The sequence below is a fragment of the Bos taurus genome, chromosome 17 (assembly GCF_002263795.3).
Source record: "Bos taurus isolate L1 Dominette 01449 registration number 42190680 breed Hereford chromosome 17, ARS-UCD2.0, whole genome shotgun sequence".
NCBI classification, from domain to species: Eukaryota; Metazoa; Chordata; class Mammalia; order Artiodactyla; family Bovidae; genus Bos; species Bos taurus.
In genome coordinates this window covers 40219023-40242711 of record NC_037344.1, presented here as the reverse complement: position 1 = coordinate 40242711, position 23689 = coordinate 40219023, and the positions used below count along the sequence as shown (strand labels likewise).

The 23689-nt window shown below is 44.6% G+C and overlaps 1 protein-coding gene and 1 long non-coding RNA gene across 5 annotated transcripts in view; one reads left to right on the top strand and one right to left on the bottom strand.

Annotated features, from left to right (window-relative positions):
• Positions 1-945: 945 nt before the first annotated feature.
• LOC101904878 (uncharacterized) lies at positions 946-6312 on the bottom strand. Of its 2 annotated transcripts, XR_003030015.2 has the most exons (4): positions 6062-6312; positions 5288-5399; positions 3630-4716; positions 946-3056 (listed from the first exon to the last, which is right to left on the bottom strand). It is a non-coding gene; the product is annotated as an uncharacterized lncRNA (long non-coding RNA). The 2 variants fall into 2 exon arrangements; XR_812305.4 differs by having other exon boundaries at positions 946-4716.
• A 475-nt stretch (positions 6313-6787) lies between these two features.
• Positions 6788-23689, top strand: part of FNIP2 (folliculin interacting protein 2) — a 126790-nt gene continuing 109888 nt past the window's right edge. For 2 of the 3 annotated variants that reach the window (XM_002694423.6, XM_024977606.2), the window contains exon 1: positions 6788-7020. In XM_002694423.6, coding sequence (XP_002694469.2) covers positions 6917-7020 — 104 coding nt within the window. In that variant the 5' untranslated portion in view covers positions 6788-6916. The remainder of the gene's footprint in view (positions 7021-23689) is intronic. The other variant, XM_059876283.1, reaches the window with a different exon arrangement.

Genomic DNA, 23689 nt, shown 5'->3' with positions numbered 1-23689 from the left:
CTGGTCCAGGAAGATTCCATGTACCACATGGCAACTAAGCCTGAGGGCCATAACTACTGAGCCCGTGTGCTGTAACCACTGAAGTCTGGGTGCCCTAAAGCCTGTTCTGCAATAAGAGAAGCCAATGAAGACTGTGCACAGTCAAATAAATAAACATTTACATAAATAAGTAATTTTTTAAAAGAATATATTCCTATGCTGGAATATTTATGTTCTGTTTTTCATAGCTACCTCTTCCCTTCTCCTTCCTGTCCCTGGCCTGGCTGTTTTCCATAGAAGCCCTGGGTCGCTCCTTCCTGCCACCTTACTGCCTTTCTTCCTAGTACTATCTTGCCTTATCTTTCCTTTTCTTGTTTTAACTCCCTATTTTGCTACATACCTCTTTCATCTGCCTGAGAAAGAATGGAGGTGCCATGTTTAAGAGCTTGTGTATCTAAAAATGTGTGTATTCTACACAAATACTGAGTTTATGGTTTAGTTTGGTCAAGGGTCCTAGGATGAAAACAGTCTTCCCTCTGAAAGTTTAAGGTGGGGCTTTGTTGTCTGTCACCATCAAGAGCGGCCAGGAATGACTCTGATGCGGTTCTGAATCCTGCTCCATTTTTTCAGGACTAGCTTTTCTCTCTGAAAGTTTTTACAATTTTTCTCCTTACCCAAGATGTTCTGAAACTTATGATGCTATGCCATGAAGCAGGATTCAAGAAAAATGTATTGTTCTAGGTGGGCCCATATCCCTATAGGGATGCCTACCCTTCAGTTAGGGCTTCCCTTGTAGCTCAGTCGGTAAAGAATTTGCCTGCAGTGCAGGAGACCTGAGTTCGATCCCCGGGTTGGGAAGATCCCCTGGAGAAGGAAATGGCAACCCACTCCAGTATCCTTGCCTAGAAAATCTCATGGACAAAAGAGCCTGGTGGGCTGCAGTCCATGGGGTCGCAAAGGGTCGGGCATGACTGAGCGACTAACACTTACTTACCCTTCAGTTATGGGAAATTTTATTATTTCTTGGGTAATTTACTCCCCTCTGTTTTCTCTGATCTCTTTTCTAAAGGTCCTATTAGTAAGTTCCTGGATGAATTCTGTAACATTCTCGTCTTGTCTTTTCAATTTATCATTTTTTCCAACTTTATCCCTCAGTTCCTTTTACTGAGTGTTTTGTTTACATCATCATATATTTAATTTTTGAGAGCACCTTCTTGTTGAGTGTTCTTTTATTCATCACTTGTCATTTTTGTGTTACAGGCATATCTTCCTTTGTCCCTCACATGCTATTCATCAATTACAGCTTTTTTTAAAATTAATTAAGATTTGGTTGCATTGGGTCTTTGCTGCTTTCTGAGGGCTTTCTCTAGTTTTGAGGAGTAGGGGCTACTCTTTGTTGCAATGCTTGGGCATCTCATTTGGTGGTTTCTCTTGTTGTAGAGTACAGGCTCTAGGGTGGGCAGGGCTCAGTAGCAGTGGCACATGGGCTTTGTTACTTCGAGGCATGTGGGATCTTCCCAGATCAGGGATCAAACTCATGTCCCCTGCATTGTCTGGCAGATTCTTGTCCACTGTGCCACCAGGGAAGTCCCATCAATTACAGCTTTGAAGTCTCCATCTCCTTGCATTGTCTCTGTTCACCCCATAATGCTTTTTTGCTTCTGTATTTTCCTTACCATGTTGCAGGTGTTCATCACATGGTTTGTGATTCTGTTTGGACTTCTGTTCATACTGAAGAGTGAAACTCTAAACATTTTATGAAAGATTGTTGGTGTGGAGTACTGATTTGTGAAATCCATGAGCAGATGCTCTAGTAGAACACTGGCCTTCCACTGGGCTCCCACCATTGCAAACGTCTGGAGAGCTTTTCTCTGACACCATCTCTTTCTTTGAGCGAGGCACTCACCTGATGCCCCTCTTTGGTCTACGGATGGATGGACAGGGCCTGGCTGTGCAGGCTAAGGACAGAAAGGACCTGGAGTCTAACTAGTTCATGTGGAAACCCTCACCCATCCTTCAGGGACCTTCACCTCCCAACAGCAGAGGCTTCAGAGTCTCTGGGGGGACTGACAGGCATCTTCATTCTTGGGTTTGAACTCCTCCTCTGATCAGTTGGTTACTCCTCCTTCATCCACTTTCCACCTTCAAACACTTGTCCTTGCCAAATGTTTGTGGAAATCTCCCCCTCCCTTTGTTCTTGTTCCTTGCAGACCAACACCTTGGCTCACCTTTGTCATTTTAGTGGGCTTTGAAAAACTGGGGAGCAGGGCAAAACATTTATGGGCAAATCACAAGTTTAAGCAGAATTCTAAAGTAATTCTTGTGCAACAAACACGGCTAAAGCATGGGTGGTATTGGAAAGCTGGATGACTATTGGCTAAATACATGAACCAGATAAATTCCTATAGAATTAATGATTTAAGAACAACAAACTATACTGTTTGTTGAATTACTGACTTAGGTGCTCATCAGATCCACAAATAAAAATCCCTCTGAAACAAACAAATGAACAAAAGAGGGGGAAAAAAAAAAAGAAAGAAAAAGGAAGGAAGGTAACAAATATATTATGTGTAGCTATTTCTATCTACCCAGGTTGCCAGATGAAAACATAACTATATTCATCTTTGTACTTTCCTCCGTTCTCTAAATTTTATGCACTGTGTATGAGTGTGAATGAGCGTTATGGGAGAGGGTTTCTATATTTCTCCCAAGACCTCACCTATAGAGGTGAAATAAAGTCCACAGAATCTGAAATAAGTGCATTAATTTAAGAGGCTTTTATTGAGTGCTGGATCAAAGTTACACACCTTAGAGTCATTAATAAGCAGGTAAGTGTTACCTGAAGAGAAGCTATCTTTTTAAAGTTTGGAAGAAGGAAGCATCTTATGGGCAATTTTTTAAACCAAGAAGTAAAACTATCACATCAACATTTTTATTTAATTTGTTCAAAAAACCACATGCCTGATGCCTGCTATCTCACAAGATCCACGAATGGAGCTGGAGGTGCAAAAATCCATAATCCTCTGTTCTGTCAATAGCTGTATTCAAGGGACTGGGTCCATTTGGGTAATATTCCTCTAAATTTAGGAAAATGTGGAATAAAAAGTTGACTTTTTTATCTTTAAACTTACAGTCAAATTTAGTTCAAAATTATTTTTACCATTCCTTTATTCTTACCTCCTGTTAATAATTTGAAAAAATTATGACAAAAATATGAAAACAACAGAACAGGTCCATTGGTGATGACTGTTTTATCTGGTACACTGAGGGTTAAGCAGGTAGGGTTTTTTGGTCTCAAATGACAAGCAATCCAGGACAGAAAACAGGACCCTCTCTTATATGCTGCTTTTGGCTTCAGATACAAGAACCATTATCTCATCAAATGAGGGGGAAGGTTGGGACTATTATCTCATCGAATGAGGTACAAGGATTGTGCCTCAGAAATGTTATCGAGGGCCACACCTCTCTGCTCTGGCTGGTTTCATGCTCAGGCTGCAGAACAGCTATAGCATTACAAAGAAGAAAAAACCCCACCCCTCTCCTTATAGCTATCTACAAAGAGTGAGGAGACTTCCAGAATGTCTCCTCTGCCAGCTCCTTTCCCTCTTGCCTCCTTGCCTAGAATAGCCTCCCATTCCCCATTAGCTCACCTTGCAAAAGCAATGGGATTACCCGTAGATCATTCAGACTCAGTTTGGGCACAGTTGGCTTGCCCTGAGGCACCCTGGGCCGGGAGAGGAACAGACACCTGAACAAGACTGGGCTTCTATTGGGAAGAATGGGTAACAGGTATCGGGTAGGCTAAGGGACAACGACAGTCTGATCGTAGAAGCAACACACCTGAAGCAATTTACAGAACTCACACTGATGCCAGGGAATGCGCACCAGGTCTCAGGATGGACCAGGACAAGTTAGACAGCCTTGTCCACCTTAGTGCTGTTGTGTATCTCCAAACGTTCAGGATATTGTTTGATTTCCTCCTCCTCTTGATGCCTACAGGATGAGCCAGTGGATGTATTTTCCAAAACGGAGTAGGGTGGGGTGGGTGAGATGAATAGAAGGACCAGTGCTGGAGCCTGGGGTGATGTCAAGCCTCAGGAAGAGGCAGTGACCCACAGATGACAGGGGGCACACGGGACTTCAAAAAAGGCCCGAGATGGCCAAGAGGAGAAATAATGAAAGTGAGGTGCTACAGCTGTCCAGAGTTGCCTCCCAAAACTCAGTTCGTTAGGACTTTTATAACACTTTAAAATCCAAGGCAAGAGAGGTGTGGCCAGAACTAGGATGAGGAACAATGTGGTGTTGAGAGGAAGCAAAGTGAAAAAAGGGCACCATTTCAGTTCCTTTTTTTCTCCCCTGAGAACGTTCTTAATAGCTTTAAACGCACACTTTTTCTTTTAGAGGTGCCCAATCAGGTCCAAAACTGAAGATAATGGTGGGGCAGGCTGAGTTTTTAATTGCCTCTGGTGAGTGTTCCTGCACCCTAGGATGGGGCTGGGACAGAAACAGCCCTAGGAAGTGAGGAACAAAGGTCATGCCAAATTCCTCTACGGTATGCTGTTACAAAAGCTGCTATGCACACCACAGAGTGTCCAGATTTTACTTTCAAGAATAAAAGACCTGACTTCCCTGGTGGTCCAGTGGATAAGAAGCCACACTTACCAGGTCGCTCAGTGGTAAAGAATCCACCTGCCAATGCAGGAGACTCAAGTTCGATCCCTGGGTGGGGAAGGTCACCTGGAGGAAGAAATGGCAACCCGTTTGAGTATTCTTGCTGGGAAAAATCTCATGGACAGAGGAGCCTGGTGGGCTACAGTTTATGGGCTGGCAAAGAGTCAGATGCTACTGAGCACACACAGCCAATGCAGGGGATACAGTTTTCCCTGGTCTGGGAAGATCTCACATCCTGCAGAGTACCTATGTCCCTGCACCACAACTACTTCTGAGCCTGCGCCCTTGAGCCCTCAAGCAGCAACTACTGAAGCAAGAGAGCCCAGAGCCCATACTTTGCAACAAGAGAAACCACCACAATGAGAGGCTTGAGCACCGCAGCAAAGAGTAGCCCCTGCTTGTTGCAACTAGAGAAAGCCTTTGTGCAGCAACCAAGACCCAGCGCAGTCAAAAACTAAAAGAATAAAAATTAAAGAAAAGAATAAAAGACTTTTTCTGACCAAGGACATGGTAAGGGAGGGTGGTGTTTTGCAGGCTATGTATTACCCAGACCTTGTCTTTAAAATAAAGTTGTAACAGATGAGACCAATACCTGGAATACCAGATACTGACCAATACTGGCAGTCCTGTGGCGTACCTGCTTTCAATAAACAGAACAGCAGAGCTGCAAATCAGGGGTCTGTGCACACTCCATGGTGGGGAAGGATGAACCAGCAAGAATACTGAATCCACCATGTTAATGGTAAAATCTGAAGGAAAAAAACAAGTTTCGATTTCTACCACCTTTTCCTTACCTTTGTGAAATTTCATCACGTCTTCACTCACAGCTAGTATCTCACCAAGGCTAGAAACCTATGCAATAAAAATTGATAATGCAAACTAAAATGGACCCACAAGAGATATTTTGAACTATTTCTATTCATGGAAATACATTTGTCTTTTTGAGTCTCCAGTGGTCCTCCCTCAAACAAGTCTGAGGTGAAGCACTCAGAGTCTGCTGCTCACGAAGGACACGTAGGAGGCAGAGTCGGATCTCAGCTTTTTTTTTTTTTTTTAAAGCTGTGGAGCCAGCGTTATAAGGCTAAGGTCCTTCACAGCCCCAGGCTGGAGTGCTCACGGAGATCAGGTGGGGCCGAAAGGTAAGTGAACTCAGGTATCATGGTTAAGTTCTCCCCTTCCCCACATCAAACATCGTTTGCCGTTGGTATCAGACTAGGATGTGGTCTGTTAAATATCAGGAGTGCAGTCCCTTGTTATAAAATAGCGTAAATTCCTAAATCCATGTAGTGAACTCCACGTGCTTTTTGATTTCACGTGCAACTTTTTATGTAACTATGGAAATGGTGGCCGAAGACGCCAAACAGCAAATTATACGACCAAATTTTTTAAATAAATTAAAAAGAAAACTCACAAAAGCAAGCCCATACGGCAGATGTATCAGTACCCTGGGTGTGGTGAGAGTCCACTCAACCCCCAGAGAACGCCTCCGGTGAACGAGCCCGCGCACCTGCACAGGCAGGACCCAAGTTCAGGGGCTTTGTCTCCAAACAACAAAGACCCGCCCTGCAGCTCTCCAGACGCTTCCAACTGACCCCTGCAGCCTCGGGAACCCCGGCATCCCGCAGAGCCGCGCGCCCCCGCCCCACCCCCACGGGACGCTGTCCCCCCCCCCCCCCGCGGCCCCGCCCCCCCAGCGCGCCACTACCACCAACCCGCCTCCACTCCGGGCCCCGCCCCCGGCCCCGCCCCCTGCGCCCCTGCCTCGACCTTCCCGGCCCACCTGAGCCGCCACCCGACTGTCCCCCTCTCCCACTTAAGCGCTGCGCTCCTCCCCCGCTGGGTCCCCTTTAAGCGTCGTGCCCCACCCCGTGGAGGCTCCCGCCTCCCACATCCCCCCCGGCCCCGCGCCGCCCCGGCCCCTTTAAGCGCCGCGCCCCCACCCTCCCCCGAGACCCCCGCCTCCCGCGCCCCTCCCCCGGTCCCCGGCCCCCGCCCCCCGGTTCCGGGGCCGGGCGGGGTCCCGGGGCCAATGGCTGCCGCGCGGCGGCTGCGCTCCTCCCGCGCTCCTCCCGCGCCGGCGGCGGCTCCTCCCGCAGGGAGAACTGTCAGCGCGCGGCGGCGGCGGGCCAGCCCCGTCATATGACCGGCCGGCGGTCCCGGCGCCGAGCACAGCTCCCCGCGCCGCGATGGCCCCGCCGCCGCCCCCGGCCGCGCGCTGAGCCGGGCCAAGGCCGCGGAGCCGCAGCCGCAGCGGAGCCGCAGCGCCATGGCCCCGACCCTGCTGCAGAGGCTCTTCAACAGGAAGGGCGGCGGCGGCTCCGCGGCGGCGACTGCCCCGGGCCGGGCGCCCCGGGAGGGGCCAGCCTTCAGGTGAGGGGCCGGAGACAGGCGGGCAGGGGGCGGAGGGGAAGGGGATGGGGGAAAGGAAAAGGGGACGGGGTCTCCCAGGCCGCTGCCGCCGGCCACGAAGCCCTCGCCTCCGGCACCGCAGGCCCTGGTCCGCGCGGTCACGGGCCCCCTTCCCGCTCGCGGTTGCCGGGACTCCCACGGTGCCGCCCGGTGGTCTGGGGGCCGCGGTGGGGACCGGGGCGCCGCTTCGGCCCTATTGTGTCCGTGACTCTGCTCTGAACTTGGAAGCGCGCGGCGGCACGAGCGCGGCACCCTCCTTCTCCCTGAGCAGGGGACCGGTTCTCGGACGCGTGGATGGGAGCGTGTCGTATCCCCGTCGTGGGGGCCCGGCGTGGTGTGTGAGGGGCCCGAGATGCTCTAGGAAGTGGCCGAGGGAGGGGGGCTAACAAAGCTGGGGCGTGTGTGTGCTCGGACCTGCCCTACCAACACGCGCCCCCGGAGACGCGCCACTCGCCCGGGGGGCGCGCTGGCATCTTGGGTGCCTTAGGTTGATTTCTCTGGTTCGTTTCTCCGACAACCTTGTGCGGCGGCTAAGACCTTAATTCCCATTTTACAGCCGGGCAGACGTAAAGTCGCAGAGAACCGAGCAGCTTGTCTGGTGTCTGAACTTGCATTTCACTCGAGCTGTGTGACCAGACAGTCCAGTCTGAAATCTCTAGGTTCGTCTGCTTTCAAGGGCTCTTTTAAAAGAGGCCTTTTTATATTGCCTTTCAGCACGCTTACGTTGAGAAGTTCATTTCTTTCCCCTTAACTGTTGTTTTCTAGCAAGTATTTTAGTGAGCATCTACTTCCAATCCTGACACTTTTCGGCTAAAATGTCTTGCAAAAAGAGTTTAAAGTCTTCCTCTCTGTGCACTAGGTCTAGACTTAGTGTAATAAGCCTTTTAAAAGTTTTAAGTGAAACTTTGAATACATTTTGGACTAAGTTTTATGCTCTAGATTTTGTTTTTCTTAAATTCCACTCACTGAAAGCATACAAAGCTCCTGGTTGCAGTTATGTGAATATTACCAGTATTTAGTGTCTGTGGTGTGTGTGTGGGTGTGTGCTGTTGTTTGGAAAGTAAATTGTGAAGACTTGACACACCTTCGTTAAATTCTCCCGTGTTCTGCAGGTGAACTGAATCGTTAAAATTCGAGTAGGGCATTCTGCGCCTTTCACTGCTGTGGGTCCTAGTGATGCTCTGTTGCTTCTGGGAACGGTAGAATTACTTCAGGCTCAGGGTGTGTAATTTCTTCTCTTCCTCCAGTAACCCAGACTTGGTGGGGGGTGGGGGGACAAAGCCTGGAGGCAACAGGGCATGAGTTACAGCTATCTTTGCTTGAGCAGCCGTTGTCTAGGGTGTGAGAGCCCCAAATGCCTGGCCATGGTTTGCCATGCTCTCTACTCACTTGCCCACCAGTGTTTCCCTCCATCCACAACTGCAATGGAGTGTATTTTGAACCAAAAAAATACTGTGGCTATATTTAGGCCCTGGCCATATTAGGGAAACTGATTCTAACTTGGTGGGAACATTTTCAGTGTAGTGTTCTGACTTCCTGTCAGTGTCTAGTGAAGAACACAAAATTGGGCCAAGGACTGGTTATGGGTTTTGTCTTTGTTGACTGCTTTAGGATTTTCTGCAAGTTTTGGAGGTAAATGTGTTGGAGAGAATTGGTGATCCCAGGACCCTTCAGCAGTGTGTCTGCTGTGGGCTCACCTTGGAAAAGATGAAGTAAAGACTCAGGAAGATGAGGACAAATCAACCATGACACGTCACATTGACCCGGGGCGCCAGGGAGAGTCTTTCCTCCTGCTTTGTCACCTGACTTAACTCTCAGATGCTGTGAAGCCATCCTGGGAAAGCCTCCTGGAAAATGTCCCAGTCCTGCCCTGTATAAGATTTAGCCAAATAGGACATGGCTTGTGCTTTCAGGGGAACGGGTACCTCAGAGGGGTGATGAGCTGCCCTTGGGGGCTCTGTGGTTGTATAGATTTCCAGAAGTTAAGGTGTAAACCTTACCTTAAAACTCTAGCACGCCTAATGTGAATTTAGTGTTTTTCAGTGCATTTAATAACAGGAGGTAACTTGTAGATCTTGAGAAGGAAAGGAAGATTCAGGTAGGCTTTGGGGGCAGTTTTGTAACATAGATTGCTATGTATTTGGGGAAAAACCTAAGTAAAAATAAGATCCAGTTTATATATATACATATTTTTGTTTTAGAGGTTTTCTATATCTTCTTGCAGTGATGGACTTCCGCTAGTTATTTTAAACTTTTCCCTACTCCTCTGCGGTCTTGCCCTGGATAGTGCTCTGTTAACCCTGGGCCTCACCATGTCCCTGACCTCCCAGCCGTCTTTATGTCCCTCCGGTTCTCTGGAACTTATTAGAGAGGAACTTTGAGGACCAGGGTAAGTAGCTTACCTTGCAGGTCTTTTTCAGATCTTTGTACTTCCTGGGCAAAGAATCGTCACATTTGAGATTCCTTCTTACGTGTATTTCTTTGAGGATCTTGACAGGAAGCCCATTTCATAGCTTTGAGGAAAGAGCTTGCTAGGAAAACAGGAAAAGAATCAGAAGAGATTGAATTTATAAGTTTGAGAGAAGGAATTATGATTATGGTTTTTGTGAAGTATAAGCTCCATTTAAAGTTATAAAGTTGCATTATGGTCTTGATATTTGAAAGAATAATTCTTTTTGCTTTCACTTTTAACTAATTCACACACACACACACACACACACACACACACACGCTTTTGAATTTTTTCCAGAAGGATAAATTAGAACAGAATGAGGTTATGTGTCTGGCAGCTCAAATAAGAAATAGAATTGGGTTCCTGGTTGCCTTGCATCTCAGGTCAGCATGTTCATTTTAGGAACTTTTGAAAGCCAAGATGTGTCCACCAACTTCTTTCATGTCTTCTTCAAGTTTGAAATTTTATCTTATTTTTAAATGTCTCTGGTAAATTAGCGGACCAGTTTCCGCCTCAGATGTGTGTGTAAGATGGAGGTGGAAAAGATCATGGGTTATCCAGTGTCTTATTTGGGACCAGGTAGATGAAGGAAGTCGGTGTGTCACCTGGGACGTGAGGGGTCAGAGAGCATCTCAGCCGCTTGGCCACTGACTGTTTAAGTGTTGGGGAGAGACCCCACCCCCACACCCCTCCAGTCCTGAATATTTGAAGTCACATTGCCTAGTTCGTGCTAATCCACGTCTTCCACATTTAAGTCACCTGCTCCAGGGTTAGTATAATTTAATCCACTTATCGTTATCTGAGAGGGTCTGATGCTTAGCTCGTGGGTGTGTGACTTTGAGCTCCACCTGTACATACCAGGGTAGGACATCTAAGGACAGCAGATCCTACACCGACATGCATCAGCAGCAGAGAACACATTGGAAACTGTAACAGGAAGATAATTCAGACGCTGATAAGGAGCACACTCTTGTGTTAAGTACCTCACTGAGGACACACTGTTCTCATCCTCGCTGTGACTGAGGGCCAGGCCAGGAGTTACTCTTCCCTCTAGCAGGAGGGCTTCCCCCCGCCCGCCCACCAGCTCCCAGGACGCTAGCATCTAACTAGATTTTCCTGGGGTAAGGGAGGAATATTCTGGAAAAAACACAGCTAGCTCCACCACACCACATTTTTAATGATCTTTTTAATAAGACACGTGACACACAAATCATGCGATTCGTCAGTACACCCACCCCACCGCATCTCCTGGTCCTGAGCTGGGCCCTGGAGGGTGTTAAGAATTTGGGGTCAGAGTCTAGCTCATAAGGTGGGTTCCATTCAAATCACCTGGAGGACCAGTCAAGGAGGCCATCAGTTTCATCCCTCTTTGTGCCACCATGTGTGTGCACAGACCCGCGTGTCTCTCCGTTTCTCTGGGCCTCAGTTTTTGTCATTTGTAAGTAAGGTGATTGGATCCTTCCCGTGTAATAAGGTTGCGATAGGGAGGTAATATATTTGAAAGTAATATATTTGAAAATCTTGTGAAAAGAGTAAAATGCAGTACAGAATGATTTTAAGTATTACCAAGGGCCTCTTAACTCATGGAATTTAGTATCACTCATATTGAGGCTTTTCAAAAACTGAGCTGTTTTTCAGAGGCTGATTTCTCCTTTACTTAGTTGGGATACTTGAGACAGAGCTGAAGCAACTTGTTATTACTTCTCTTTTTCACCTCGATGGTGTTGGTCATGAAACAGATTGAATTTTCAGAGGAGTGCTAAGACCCTCATCAGATTTGGATGAAGGTGGCTGGGCAGTCAGATTGGCTTTAGGAGTGTGGTATGTTTTTCAGAATTATTTGCAAGTTTTTCCTATCAAGAATAAAATCTTATTTAAGTGGAAAGGAAAAATTTGTTAGGTGAAGTGATACAACTGGATGGCGGATGGCACTCTGCAACTGCCAAATCTTTATTTTTTGACTCTGTGTACATATACATGTACATGTGTATTTATATGTGTACATGTGTGTGTATGTGCACATGCAAAGGTGTTCTCTAGAAAAAGTAAAAACAATATAAACTTGTGAATGATATTGAAGGTAGGTGTGGGACCACGCACGTGGGAAGAGGGTGAGCAGCCCTGCTACCAGGATTTTAACAGCAGCGGTCAAGCAGTGGGTGAAATTTTTATTTGATTCTTCTCTGTTTTACATTTGGTTGGTATTTTGGGTTTTGCCCTAATGAATTTGTGTTACTTTTGTGATTTAAGTTATTTTAAATGTTAAGTACGCTCTGGGGTATTTACCATTGTGAGGTAGGGATTAAGTGTAAGATTTGCTGAGAAACCCAATTTGTATAAATAGTCTTTATAGATTTTCTCTTCTTTGCTACAATAACTGGTAGTTCCTGTTATTAAGAGTAATATGCTGTGAATTTTAATAAACTTAACACCTAAGTTCTTGATGATCCTTAGGAGGCCAGTTTAATTGGTGAACTTGATAATTGAAGGCGATATTTGTGTGCACAGTTTTTACTAGTGGGGCAAGTTTCCTGCCTCCCCCAACCTCAGCCAGCATGGTGTCCACCAGGCTCAGGAGCTGCAGCCAGGTCCCCAGGTGATCACCTGGATTAAGAGAGATCTAACTAAGATTTATTTGAAGTGTGTTTGGAAAAAGGTAACACAACTTTTTAGATTTGGGGGAAGCTTGAGTAAGTTTAAGGGGCTGGGATTGGATGTTTTTAAAGCTGAGAGACGTATTACAGTTTTAAGTTCTGAATGTGAAATGGTTGTGTTACATGTTGTCATTTGACTTAGCAGGTGGTCTCAAGAGATGGGCTGGTCACGCGGTCTTTTAAAGCACAGAGGGTGGAGGTAAAGAGGGGCTGATTTCTGCCACCGTGGATTTGGAATGTATTTCCCATGGTCTGCCCATCAGATCAGCCTAAGGAAGCCCCTGCAGTTGTTTTTCCTTGGCAAAGGAAGTCGTAAAAGATTGTCCTTGTGCTCCTGAAATGATCTGGCTGTTGGTGTGAACTCCTGGTGGGTGAATCTGATTTGAGAGCTGGTGCTGTGCGATTTCCCCAGACACTGTTTTTCTTGGTGTGGGCACAAAAGAACACATGTTTTATCCTGATTGTCCGAGTCCCTTGCTGGCATGAACGATCAGGCCTGCACCATGAGATCACGTCCTTGGCTGTAAAAGTCAGTCTTTCCCTTTGTGGATAAAAATACTAAAATATCTGGTGTGTTCCTACTTACCAAGTGTTCTTCTTATCTCAGGTTTGTGAGAAATGATTATTATGTAAAAGAGGAAAAACAGGATGGACTTTTCCAGCTAACTGGGCATGTAATGGTGACTTCCCTCAACCCCACCCTGTCTGCAAGTGGAACATCCATGACTCACCGCTCAGGCCACACAGACACTCTTTTGCAGCGTATGGGGTGGGGGCAGGATGGGGGTGCAAGGGGGTGGGCTGCTGTCCCTCTGTGTTCAGCCGGAAATGTCCAGCCGCCTCTGTGATGGACTCCTGGGAAGGACAATGTGCCATCTCACACATCATGCTATTTCTTACTGCACTCTATGTTTGTGCCGAAATAACACAATATATTAAGTGCAATAAATGCAACCATTAATACTCTGATGTTTTGGGTATGTGTTAGATGGCAGGTGCTTTCTGTTACATGAGATTTCAGTATTAGTGTGAGTCTGGATCCCCCGCTATCATGTTTCTCTCTAACTATGTGCTTTTCATTCATAGATACGTTTGGAATATTTTTCTAGTTATTTGTCCCTGAATCTTGCTTCATATGTAGATCGTGCTCTGGAATTTGCACCCAGTGTTGTGTTATGAAGAGATAGGTGCCTGCTTTATGAAGATGATTTTATCACCACACTTAAGACATTTTCATCATCATATAAGAGCATTTCTGTTTTTGAGAAAATACACCTTTAAATCAGTGACCACTAGTGTCTGATTATTTATGGATATCTACTTGAAAATGACCACCAGTTCCTGCAGAGTGGTCACTGGGGCAGTAGAAATTCATCCCCCAGAGCTGATGGGGGTTGAGGGGAAACCTGCATATCTGGTGGGAACCTCAGCTGAGTTTCTAGTGAGGATAATTGTATGTTGGATATTAATAATGTAACCACACATCCGTCACATGTGGACAGCCTAAGTAAACTGTGTGTTGATGATAGAAGGATTTTTCTAGAGAAATTGATAGTCCATTTATTTGAATATACCCTAGGTTACATTGTGTAATCCAGCCATCCCCAACCTTTTTGACCCCAGGGATGGGATTCATAGAAGACAGTTCTTCCATGGACCAGGGGAGTATGGGATGGTTTGGGGATGATTCAAGCACATTACATTTATTGGGCACTTTATTTCTATTATTGTTACATCAGTTCAACCTCAGATCATTAGGCATTAGATCTGGGAAATTGGGGATATCAGTAATGGATATCAGTAGAAATGGAATATATACATGAATTTACTTGACAATTTAGCACAACCCAAGAAATATACTAACTTTAGAAGTATCTGGTTTTCCTTGAAGAAAGTGCACTTGAAACCCTGTAATGCTAAATGCTACACTGCTGAGATTTACTTGTCAAACAATCACTGTTTCGTTTTATTTAATTGTGACCTACTGTGACAAAAATGTGTGTGTTTAAATGTTGTATCCATGGAACTTTTCACAGAACATATTTTCATTTATTTTGATGGTTTAACAAACAGAAAACTAGCATTTGCTTACAAGTACACGTATGTCAGTTAGATGGAATTTGGATTTTTGCATTTCATTGGTGAATTTTGCTCACTAAACTTTTTGTTCAGTTGTCATGGCAACTGTGTTTCTTCACAAGTTGGAGACAAGTTAGATGTTAACCTGCATATTCCTCAGAGATGAAACAGGTGTTGATTTAGGATGTGTTAGGAAGAAGCAGCAAAATCACCAGTCTAATCAGTTCTGCCTTTAACACCTTACACTTACCTCAGATTGCCAACCATCTTTCCCTGGGTGTACCCAGAAAACTGAGTGTTTTGTTCTGTCATATGGTTGAAACCTTTGGAGTAATGGAAAGACATTAGTGTGTTTGATTTCATCTAGCTCTTATTTGACTATCCTCATTTACTCAAGTTCTCTTCTAAAACAGGATTGAGAAATAGTAACAAAAATATCGTTTAGCCAATTTAAGCATACATTTGAGTAATTGAATGAAACAAGAAAACATCCATGTAGTGGTTAGATATGGGAATTCTTCTAGCCCTCCTGTCCCAGCTCTAGTGCTTAGTACAGGGCCTGGCAGGAAGTTGTACTTAAGTGCTTGTTAGAGGAATGAATGAATGAGACTTTTGCAAGCAGACGATCCTTAAAGATTCTCTGGTATTCCAGAACCTGATCTCTTGATAGACTATGTTGTTTTTTTCTTGATGTTTCTGATATGCATTTTGTCATTTGTCAAAGGAATCTTGTTATAGACAATGTGGTTTCCTTCTTTCCATTAATATGAATGAATTCTTTTTCTGATATAAAAATAATGAGGTAGATACTCTAAAGGGACATGCCCACTCCTTAAAAAACAAAGAAACATAAAAAATACACTTAAGGGACTTCCCTAGTGGCTCAGCGGTAAAGAATCTGCCTGCCAATGCAAGAGACATGGATTTGATCCTGGATCTGGGAAGATCCCACGTGCCACGGAGCAACTAAGCCTATGCACCAGAACTATTGAGCCTGCTCTCTAGAGCCCAGGGACCGCTGCTGAGCCCATGTACCACAACTGCCGAAGCCTGTGCACCCTGGAGCCCATGCTCCACAAGAGAAGCCTTGACAGTGAGAATCCCACACTGCAGCTAGAGTGTAGCCCCCGCTCACCACAACTAGAGAAAGTCTGTGTAGCAGTGAAGACCCAGTGCAGCCAAAACTAAAAATAAATAAATAAAATGATCAAAATGACACTTAAGTAATACATCTGAGACTTAGTTATGAAATTTCATAGCTGTTGAAAGCAGCCTATAGGAAAAGTATTTAATAATATCTGTAAACCTCTGAAATTACTAGCAAACTGTTTGCTATAAAACTATCCTATGCTATTTAGCATTATTGAATTTTTGTGTGGCTTGGTAAAACTGAAATACATTATAGAATGAAATTAGCTAAGTGGCTGTTTGAACAGAAGATACAGCACGTGTGCTCAGTCACTTCAGTCATGTCTGACTCTTTGTGAACCTGTGGACTATAGCCCACCAGGACCCTCTGTCCCTGGGATTCTCCAGAGAAAAATACTGGAGTGGGTTGCCATCCCTTCCTCCAAGGGGTCTCCCCAACCCAGGGATGGAACCTGAGTCTCCTGCGTCTTCTGCATTGCAGGTGGATTCTTTACCACTGAGCCACTGGGGAACTTAATTCTAAAAACAGTGTTGGTATTCTAAATCCTCAGAGATGGTGTTTGCAGGCTGCAGGAAGTAAGTGCTTTAGAAAAAAAGATGGCATCTTCTTTGCATTCCATGCATGATGTTTCCAGCTGAAAAACTCATTTAAAATGGGTTTATAAACCTGGCATGCCCTTTAGGAAGAGATGGCCCAAACTGATGTGTCATTGGCAATGGCCTCGGTGAGTGGGGAGGGAAGCCACGAGCAAACATTTCCCTGGCTTAGCAGGCAGTGCTGTTTGCTTTAGGCTGGTGCACTGGTTGCCAGGGCCGCATGATCCCGCAGAGGGCCAGGAAAGCTGCCTGGTCCCTTCCGTGTGTGCAGGGCCCCGTGGAGACCCTAGGAACACCCTGACCTGGAACAGGTCAGCCCTGACCTGGAACACTGCGTGCCACTTAGTGCCACGAGCTCCTGAGAAACAGCTCACAGATTAAATTACGATTGTGTTCAAGGTTAACTTTTAAATGCACCTGATTAAAAATCAAACAGTATAAAATGGTATACATTGAAATACAAGTTTCTCACTTCACACCCCTAATCTCTCTTTCCAAAGGCTACCCTTATTATTTTCTATACTTTTATTTCTTTTTATTTTTGGCTGTGCTGGGTGTTTGTTGCTGCATGGGTTTTCTCTAGTTGTAGCAAGCAGGGGCTGCTCTTCATTGTAGTGCGTGGGCTTCTCATTGTGTGACTTTTCTTGTTGCAGAGCACGGGCTCCAGGGTGCTCTGGATTCAGTAGTTGCAGCATGTGGGCTCAGTGTGTGCAGATTCCTGGGCTCCAGTTGCACAGGCTCAGTAGCTGTGGCACACGGGCTTAGTTGGTCCTTGGCATGCGGAATCTTCCCAGACCAGGAATCGCACCCGTGTCTCCTACACTGGCAGGTGGATTCTTTACCACTGAGCCACAGGGAAGTCCAGGCTACCCTTATTATACCAGTTTCTTTTAGTTTATCCTTCTGGAAATATGCTGTGCAGACACAAGAAAAAACATCACCTTTCATTCCCAGAAATGGTAGTTGGTATACACACCGTCCAGCATGTTGCTGATACCTGCCTAGTTTCCGCTGACTGAATGCATGTAGAAGACTTTATTTAACCCAGTGGTTCTCCAGTCTGGCTGGACATCACAGGACCCCAGAAAGATTTAAACGCCCAGAGCATTCTCCGAGATTCCAGTTTCATTAACCCTGGTTGTCTATGGTCTGTCTTTATGAACATCCTACTTGGGTACCTTTAGTGTGCAGTCAAGTACACAGCCCTCTATTGATGAATGTTTAGATTGTTTTCAGTCTTTTTTTTTTTTTATTAGAGATGGTGAACATCCTGGTCAGAAGATGTTTATGCAGAAGCTCAAGTATCTTTCTAGGGTTAGGATCCAGGGTGGAATTTCTGCCAGATCACTCTCTAGAGATGCTGCACCTGCCTACGCGCCTAGCCGTGTAACTGTGTGTAACACTATAGCGGCTGGCTGGTGGAGGTGATTGAAAGTGCCCTGAAGAAACCGTGCCCGTGGGTGGACTGTACCTTTTACAGGGGAGTTATTGACCCCCTGTCTAGCTTGTATTTTGGGGCTCGAATGATTTAAAAGAAAAATGTTCTCTGCGTGAAGGTGTTAAAAAGAAAAACCAAAAAAAACTTCCGTACCTGGAGATGTTCTTTAAGCATGATTCTTAGAATGATAAAAATCTAAAAAGAATTATACTTGTCTAACAGCTGGAAAGTAGCTAAATTGTGATGTTAGCTTCATAGGATATTATGATTAAATGATTATGGGGACTTTATTAATATAATTAAATTAAGTATTTTAATACAATATATAAAATATATTAATGCATATTTAGTATATCAACAAATACATAAAATACTAAATATATATCATGTTGATTATAACACATGCTACATAATATACATAAATAATGATATACTTATATAAATATACATATAAAATGTTACAATTAATAACATAATCAAATATTAGATATGGTAAATAAAAATCTCAGAATCAGTTGGTTCCTACAATATGAATATACTAATAAAATACATAAATGTATGATCAAGGACTAGAAGAAAAACAGAAAAATACAAGAGTTGATGTGATGGGGTAATGACCTTGTAGGTAAATATTCTTTTTAAAAAATTCCTTTACTATTATAGCATGGGCAATAAATAAAAATTAAGAAAAATTCTTTTATAATGCAAATAGCCATTTGTGGTTTTAAAAATATGTTTTCGTATTCTAAACCTCATTAACTATGGACTATCTGTGTAAGTGGTGTGTCTGCAGTCTTTTAAGACGCCTGTAAGTAGCTGCTTCTCTGGAGTGTTCGAGGAGCCCCCAGTGTCTGTGGAGGAGGGACCATTTCCTGTGCGCTAGGCGCCGGGCTGCCTGGTCTTTCATCCTCTTGCAGTTACCCTTTGACAGTGGGTATTTTATTAGCTAATTTGTAAATATAAAATTGTAATAATCTACAGATAAAAACTGAGGCTTGCTGGAGATCAATGTCTGGTTAACTAGTGGCCCTGGGAATTTAAAACCCAATTCAGTACATGGTCTGTATTCCTTCTTTACAGGTTAATATTTGAAGTTCCTAAGAGGTTTATAAGGAAGGGTGAGGTCTAATATTTCTAGGGAGCTTCCCGTTTAACTGTGCAATGATAGATACCAAGTTTAAGAGCTAACTGGTGGTACAAAGCAGTGAGTAGAGCAGGACCAAGTGTACTGTCCTGTTCAGATGGCAGGTAGGACTGAGGGCTCTTTAGTCTGGCTGCTTAGAGGCGGCTTCACCCAGGAGTTAAGACCTGAGGGGTAGGACTCAGGGCTGGAGAGGCTGGAGGTGCGTCACCTCGGCAGTGTTCCTGGGTTAGCGAATGGATCAGATTCTTTGAAGTTAGAGTGCTTCCGGGAGGCAGGATCCACTGGCCAGAACGTGCAAGGCCTTGCAAGCATTATATACATGTTCAGTTTTAAATTTCGGTGGCCCCAAAGAATAAGTGGAGGTCCTCAATCTGTACTTGGAGGGTTAATAGAAAGAGTAGGGAATCCGTTGTGGATTTGTTTTCTTGAGTTCAAAGCCAGCTCCCCCCACTTATATCGTAGGGCACACCTGTCTTAGTTTTTTCTTCAGTAAAATGAATGTAAGATGGCTTTTCTCGCAAGGTCCTGAGGACTAGAGAGCGCACGTCAGTTACACCTGCTGCACAACACTTAGCACCTGTCAGGCCTCCCATTCACAGCAGGTCTTGTCACTCTCAGAGTCCAGTGTTGCCTGCCTCTGCTTCCAGCTCCTCCAGCTTCTTCCTTGTGTTAATCCCGACTCTGGGTGATGTCCAGACTGTGAGGAAGTGACAGGTGGCTTGTCTTCATCAGGAGGTGGTGTTCCTTCCCCGAAAGCACTGGGGAGCCACTGCAGGTGTGAACAGCAGTGGGTGAAGCAACACAGCACAAATACTTTCGCTTAAATTTTGGTGCCGCATGCAGATCAGTGCAGTTTTACTTTGTGTGATATTCCTTAGTCTCCCCCGCATCCCCAACTCCAGGCTTCTCATCTCTGAACGGAAGAACCAAATGGATACAAGCTGGTAATGTCACAGTTCCCCTTTATGGTTCCCCTCCCAGCTCGTGGCAGAATCCATACGTGTAGGGAGTTCACTCTCTCTTTTTTTAAACTCTTAAGAATCTGTTACACAGTTTTTTTTTTTTTTATGGTTTTTAAGATTTATTTGTTTATTTTTGGCTGTGCTTGGGTCTTCATTGCTTCTTATGGCTTTCTGTAGTTGCAGTGACCAGTGACCGGGACTGCTCTATTTTGGTGTGTGGACTTCTCACCGTGGTGGCTGCTTTGTTGAGGAGGAGACGGGCTTCAGGGTGCGTGGGCTTAGTTGCCCCACAGTATGTGGGATCTTGGTGGACCAAGGATCACACACATGTCCTTTGTACTGGCAAGTGGATTCTTAACCACAAGACAGTCAGGGAGCCACACCGTCCCCCTTTTAAAGTAAAGACTTTTTAAGAGTAGTTTTAGGTTTACAGTAAAACTGAGAGGAAGGTCCAGAGTTTTCCCCTTTACTCGAATGGTGCTTTTTTTTTTTTTTTTTTTTTTTTACCAAGGGCCAACCTACCTCCACACACCGTCATCACAAAGTCCTTAGTTAACTTTCAGGTTCATTCTTGGTATTGTATGCTCTGTGAGTTTGGACAAATGTGTAATGACACGTTTCCATCCTTGTAACATCATACAGGGTATTTTCATGGTCTTAAAATCCTCTGTGCTCTGCCTTCTCCTCCCCCCTCCCACTCCCAGTTATCTCTTTTCATAGCCCAGGAGTTCCTTTTTTTCCCCTAAGTGGTTTTCCAAGTTTTGTGAAGAGCTGAACAGTTTCCTAAAATTTCAGACCTGTGCCAAGGAGAGGAGATTGCATTTGAACACGAGTTAGATTTTTACAAACAGAAAAGGGATGGACAAGGGGAAAGAGAGAGGCATTTGTCTCGGAAACTAGACGAAGGGAAAGCTTCCAGTTGTCTATAATCTCACCTAACTGAAGCGCTAAGTACTGACCCTAATTTCAGTGGTGGTGAAGGTGGTGAGGATCTTAGTTTCAAAAACCCACGCCCTCTGCCTCCTCCAGCTGACACTGTTACAGGCTACCTGGTGCCTGGAGATGCAGCCCACCCGCAGTTCATAGCCTGTTCAGCATCCTGTCTTCCTTCTTCCAAGCCACCTCGTTCCCACCCAGGTGGTGCTGGACTTTGTTCTCCCAGCTGATGACCGCCTGCTGCTCCGATTGCTGCAGCGAGGATGCAGTTTTACAGCCTGGACCATAAAAGTCAATATTGTGTTTAAAACAGCGGTAGCCACGTGAGTTGGCCGAAGCTTGCCTTGACCGCTAGCGTGTTTGGTAGCTGTTTTAACAGCAAGGTTCGAAATGAGCACTGGATTATAAGGATTGTTATGGCCCAATCAGCAGACTATGGTAGGTAGCATCCTGGAGGGAAGTCTTGCTGTCCGTCCTGTGTTAGACCTCCGCTCTCTCCCCATGTTTTAGAAACCTTTGTGTGGAGAGCCCTTGGGCTCCAGGACTCAGAGGTACTGTTGGGGGTGGGCACAGTTATCCTTGAGGATAAAATAACAGGATTGCTCCTCCCCATCTGAACAAATCCAAAATATTGTTAAACTGTCAGTTATCACCCCTCTGCTCAGAAGATTCACCTTTTCTTCTCATCCTAGAAATATCTGAGCTGTGGGGCCTTGACCACCTCTGCCCTGAACACTGGGACAAGCAGGCTTCATAGTTTTTTTTTCTTTTTTTTTTTTGCTGGCTGACATTCTCAGTAAGGGTCTTTCCTCACCATCAGATTAATTCCCATGTGGCCTTTTGGGGTCAGAGGAAGAGGTCACTGACCTACGTTGGTTTAGGCCCTGAGATCCACACAGCTGGTTTTCTCCACCAGCTCTTGTGTGGTTCCGAGCCTGGCGCAGTCCAGCTTCCCAGGATTTAAGGCTGAGATCAGGCATCAAAGTTTGCAAGTAATTATGGGCTTATCTGTCTTGCACTGCGTTCTCTGCACGTAGTTTCCAGGGGGACCTGACTGGTATGCATGGAGGAATGTGCTTGAGGCATGTTTCAGAGAAATAGGGAAATGATGTGAAAGGGACAGGGAATTGTCAACAAAAAGAGTAAGTAATTCTTAAAAAGGAGTAACATATAACATTACGTGTAGGGTTTGAGCCTAAGTAACCCGGGCAAATGGTAGCATAATTAATGCAAGTGGAGAAATGACTTGAAAAAAGCAATGTGTATGTTTGTTTTTGCACATGAACTTGAGGTGCAGCTGAATACCCCAGTCATAATGCTCAGGAGACAGTGATTGAGGGGATATTTTAGGCTAGTATTTGCCAAAGGGGCCTGGGAAATCTACATCTCTCTCTTAAGACTTTTCTTCTTTCTTTTTTTGTAATTAAAAACATTGAGGAACTTCCCTTGTAGTCCTGTAGTTAAGGCTCCATGCTTCCAGTGCAAGAGGTGTGGGTTCGATCCCTGGTCAGGGAACTAAGATCCCACATGCCTCATGGCCAAAAAATTAAGGTATAATTCGTATATAACATTTTATTAGTTTCAGGTGTACATCGTGATTTGCTATTCATGAATATTGTGAGGCAGTCGCAATAAATGTAGTTAACGTGTCAGCTCATGTAGTCACAAAAATGTTTTTTTCCTATCACGAGAACATATTAGACCTATTGTCTTAGCAACTTTCAAATATGCAATACAGCATGAACTGTAGTCACCATGCTACGTCCTAAGACTTTTCTCTTTCTAGTCCCTCCCTCAAAATTACTTTTGTCCAAATTCTGTTTGCTTTTCCCCACCCAGTTCAAATGCTACCTTGACAGTTTTGCTGAGCCCCAAGTGGGCACACCCCTCCCCCCAGCCCCTGCACTTACTGTTTCTTTGTTTGGTCTTTATGCCACTGACAACATTCTACCAGCTGGTTTTCTAATTAACCAGACACGACCAGATTATACCTTGCGTGCAGGGAACATCATATGTCCCTGTAGCACACAGCACAGAGCTGAGGACGCTGATTGTAGCTCAGTCAATGTTTAAATATACTTAGTCAAGCCTGGCTTTTTTTTAGCTAGTATTACTACTTAGAGGAATATAAATTTATGAGCCATTCTATGGAAGTTCCTTTCTGTGCATAAACTTGCCTCTCTAAAGCTTTTAAGGACATCTCCCCAGGCTTCCCCTGCAGAATTTAACCAGTACGCGCGTTTATCCTGTCTGTGTCTATGTTTACCCCCTTCTCTTCTTTCTTTCCAGTTACAGGGTTATTTAATTTTTATTCAACCTTAGAGACTTTTCTGTAGACCATTTTATCTTTTTCTATACTAGTTCCAGCTTAGATTTCTAAGGTTCATCACCAAGAAATGTATGATGTATTCTCTTAACAAGGTACTTTTTTTTGAGAGCTTGGGTTTGTCATCAGAATAGCTTGAACGCCATCATTCTCTAAACTGACCAGACCTTTACTCAAACTGAAACTCCTGTACTTATCTGATGTTCAGAGAACCTGAAAGAGCTTAGTGTGTGTTCCCTCTAGTTGGACATTTTCAACAAGAAAATGTCTAGTGCTGTCAACACGTGGCCCTGTCCCTGGCTGTCTCTCTAGATCAGCCATGAAGAGGTTGGGTTCACTCTCCACCCATCACTGAAAAGACCACACTGTTTACACTTCTCCTTCCAGAGAAATGTTTGCTTATCCCTACTTCTGTTTTCTGGTCCTAATCCAGATCTCTGTCCAAGATAAATATTCTATTGGCTTCACACTGTTTTATCCTCGTTAAAAACGAATGACCAGATACCTGCAGTTCATAGGGTGAAAATGTTAATGGTGATTCAGACTCGGATGAATAAATGAATGCTTGTTTTGCTTTCTCATGTCATAGTTTTAAAAAAGAAGCCACCTAAGTTTACTTGTGCATGAATGACATATACTTACAACTTCAGAGGGCTCTCAGATGTCTGTTCCTCTCATTTGAATTTTGTGGATGTCAGTTTTGAGAGAAGTGGGCTGACTAGGACTTGAGAGTTATGCATTTCACCCATAAATTGTGGCTGCTTTCATATGGTGTTGAGAGTTGACAATGTTTTTTTAAGTTTTTTAAAATAATTTTTAAATTTATAATTGAAGGATAATTGCTTTGTAATATTGTGTTGGCTTCTGCCATCCATCAACATTAATCAGCCACA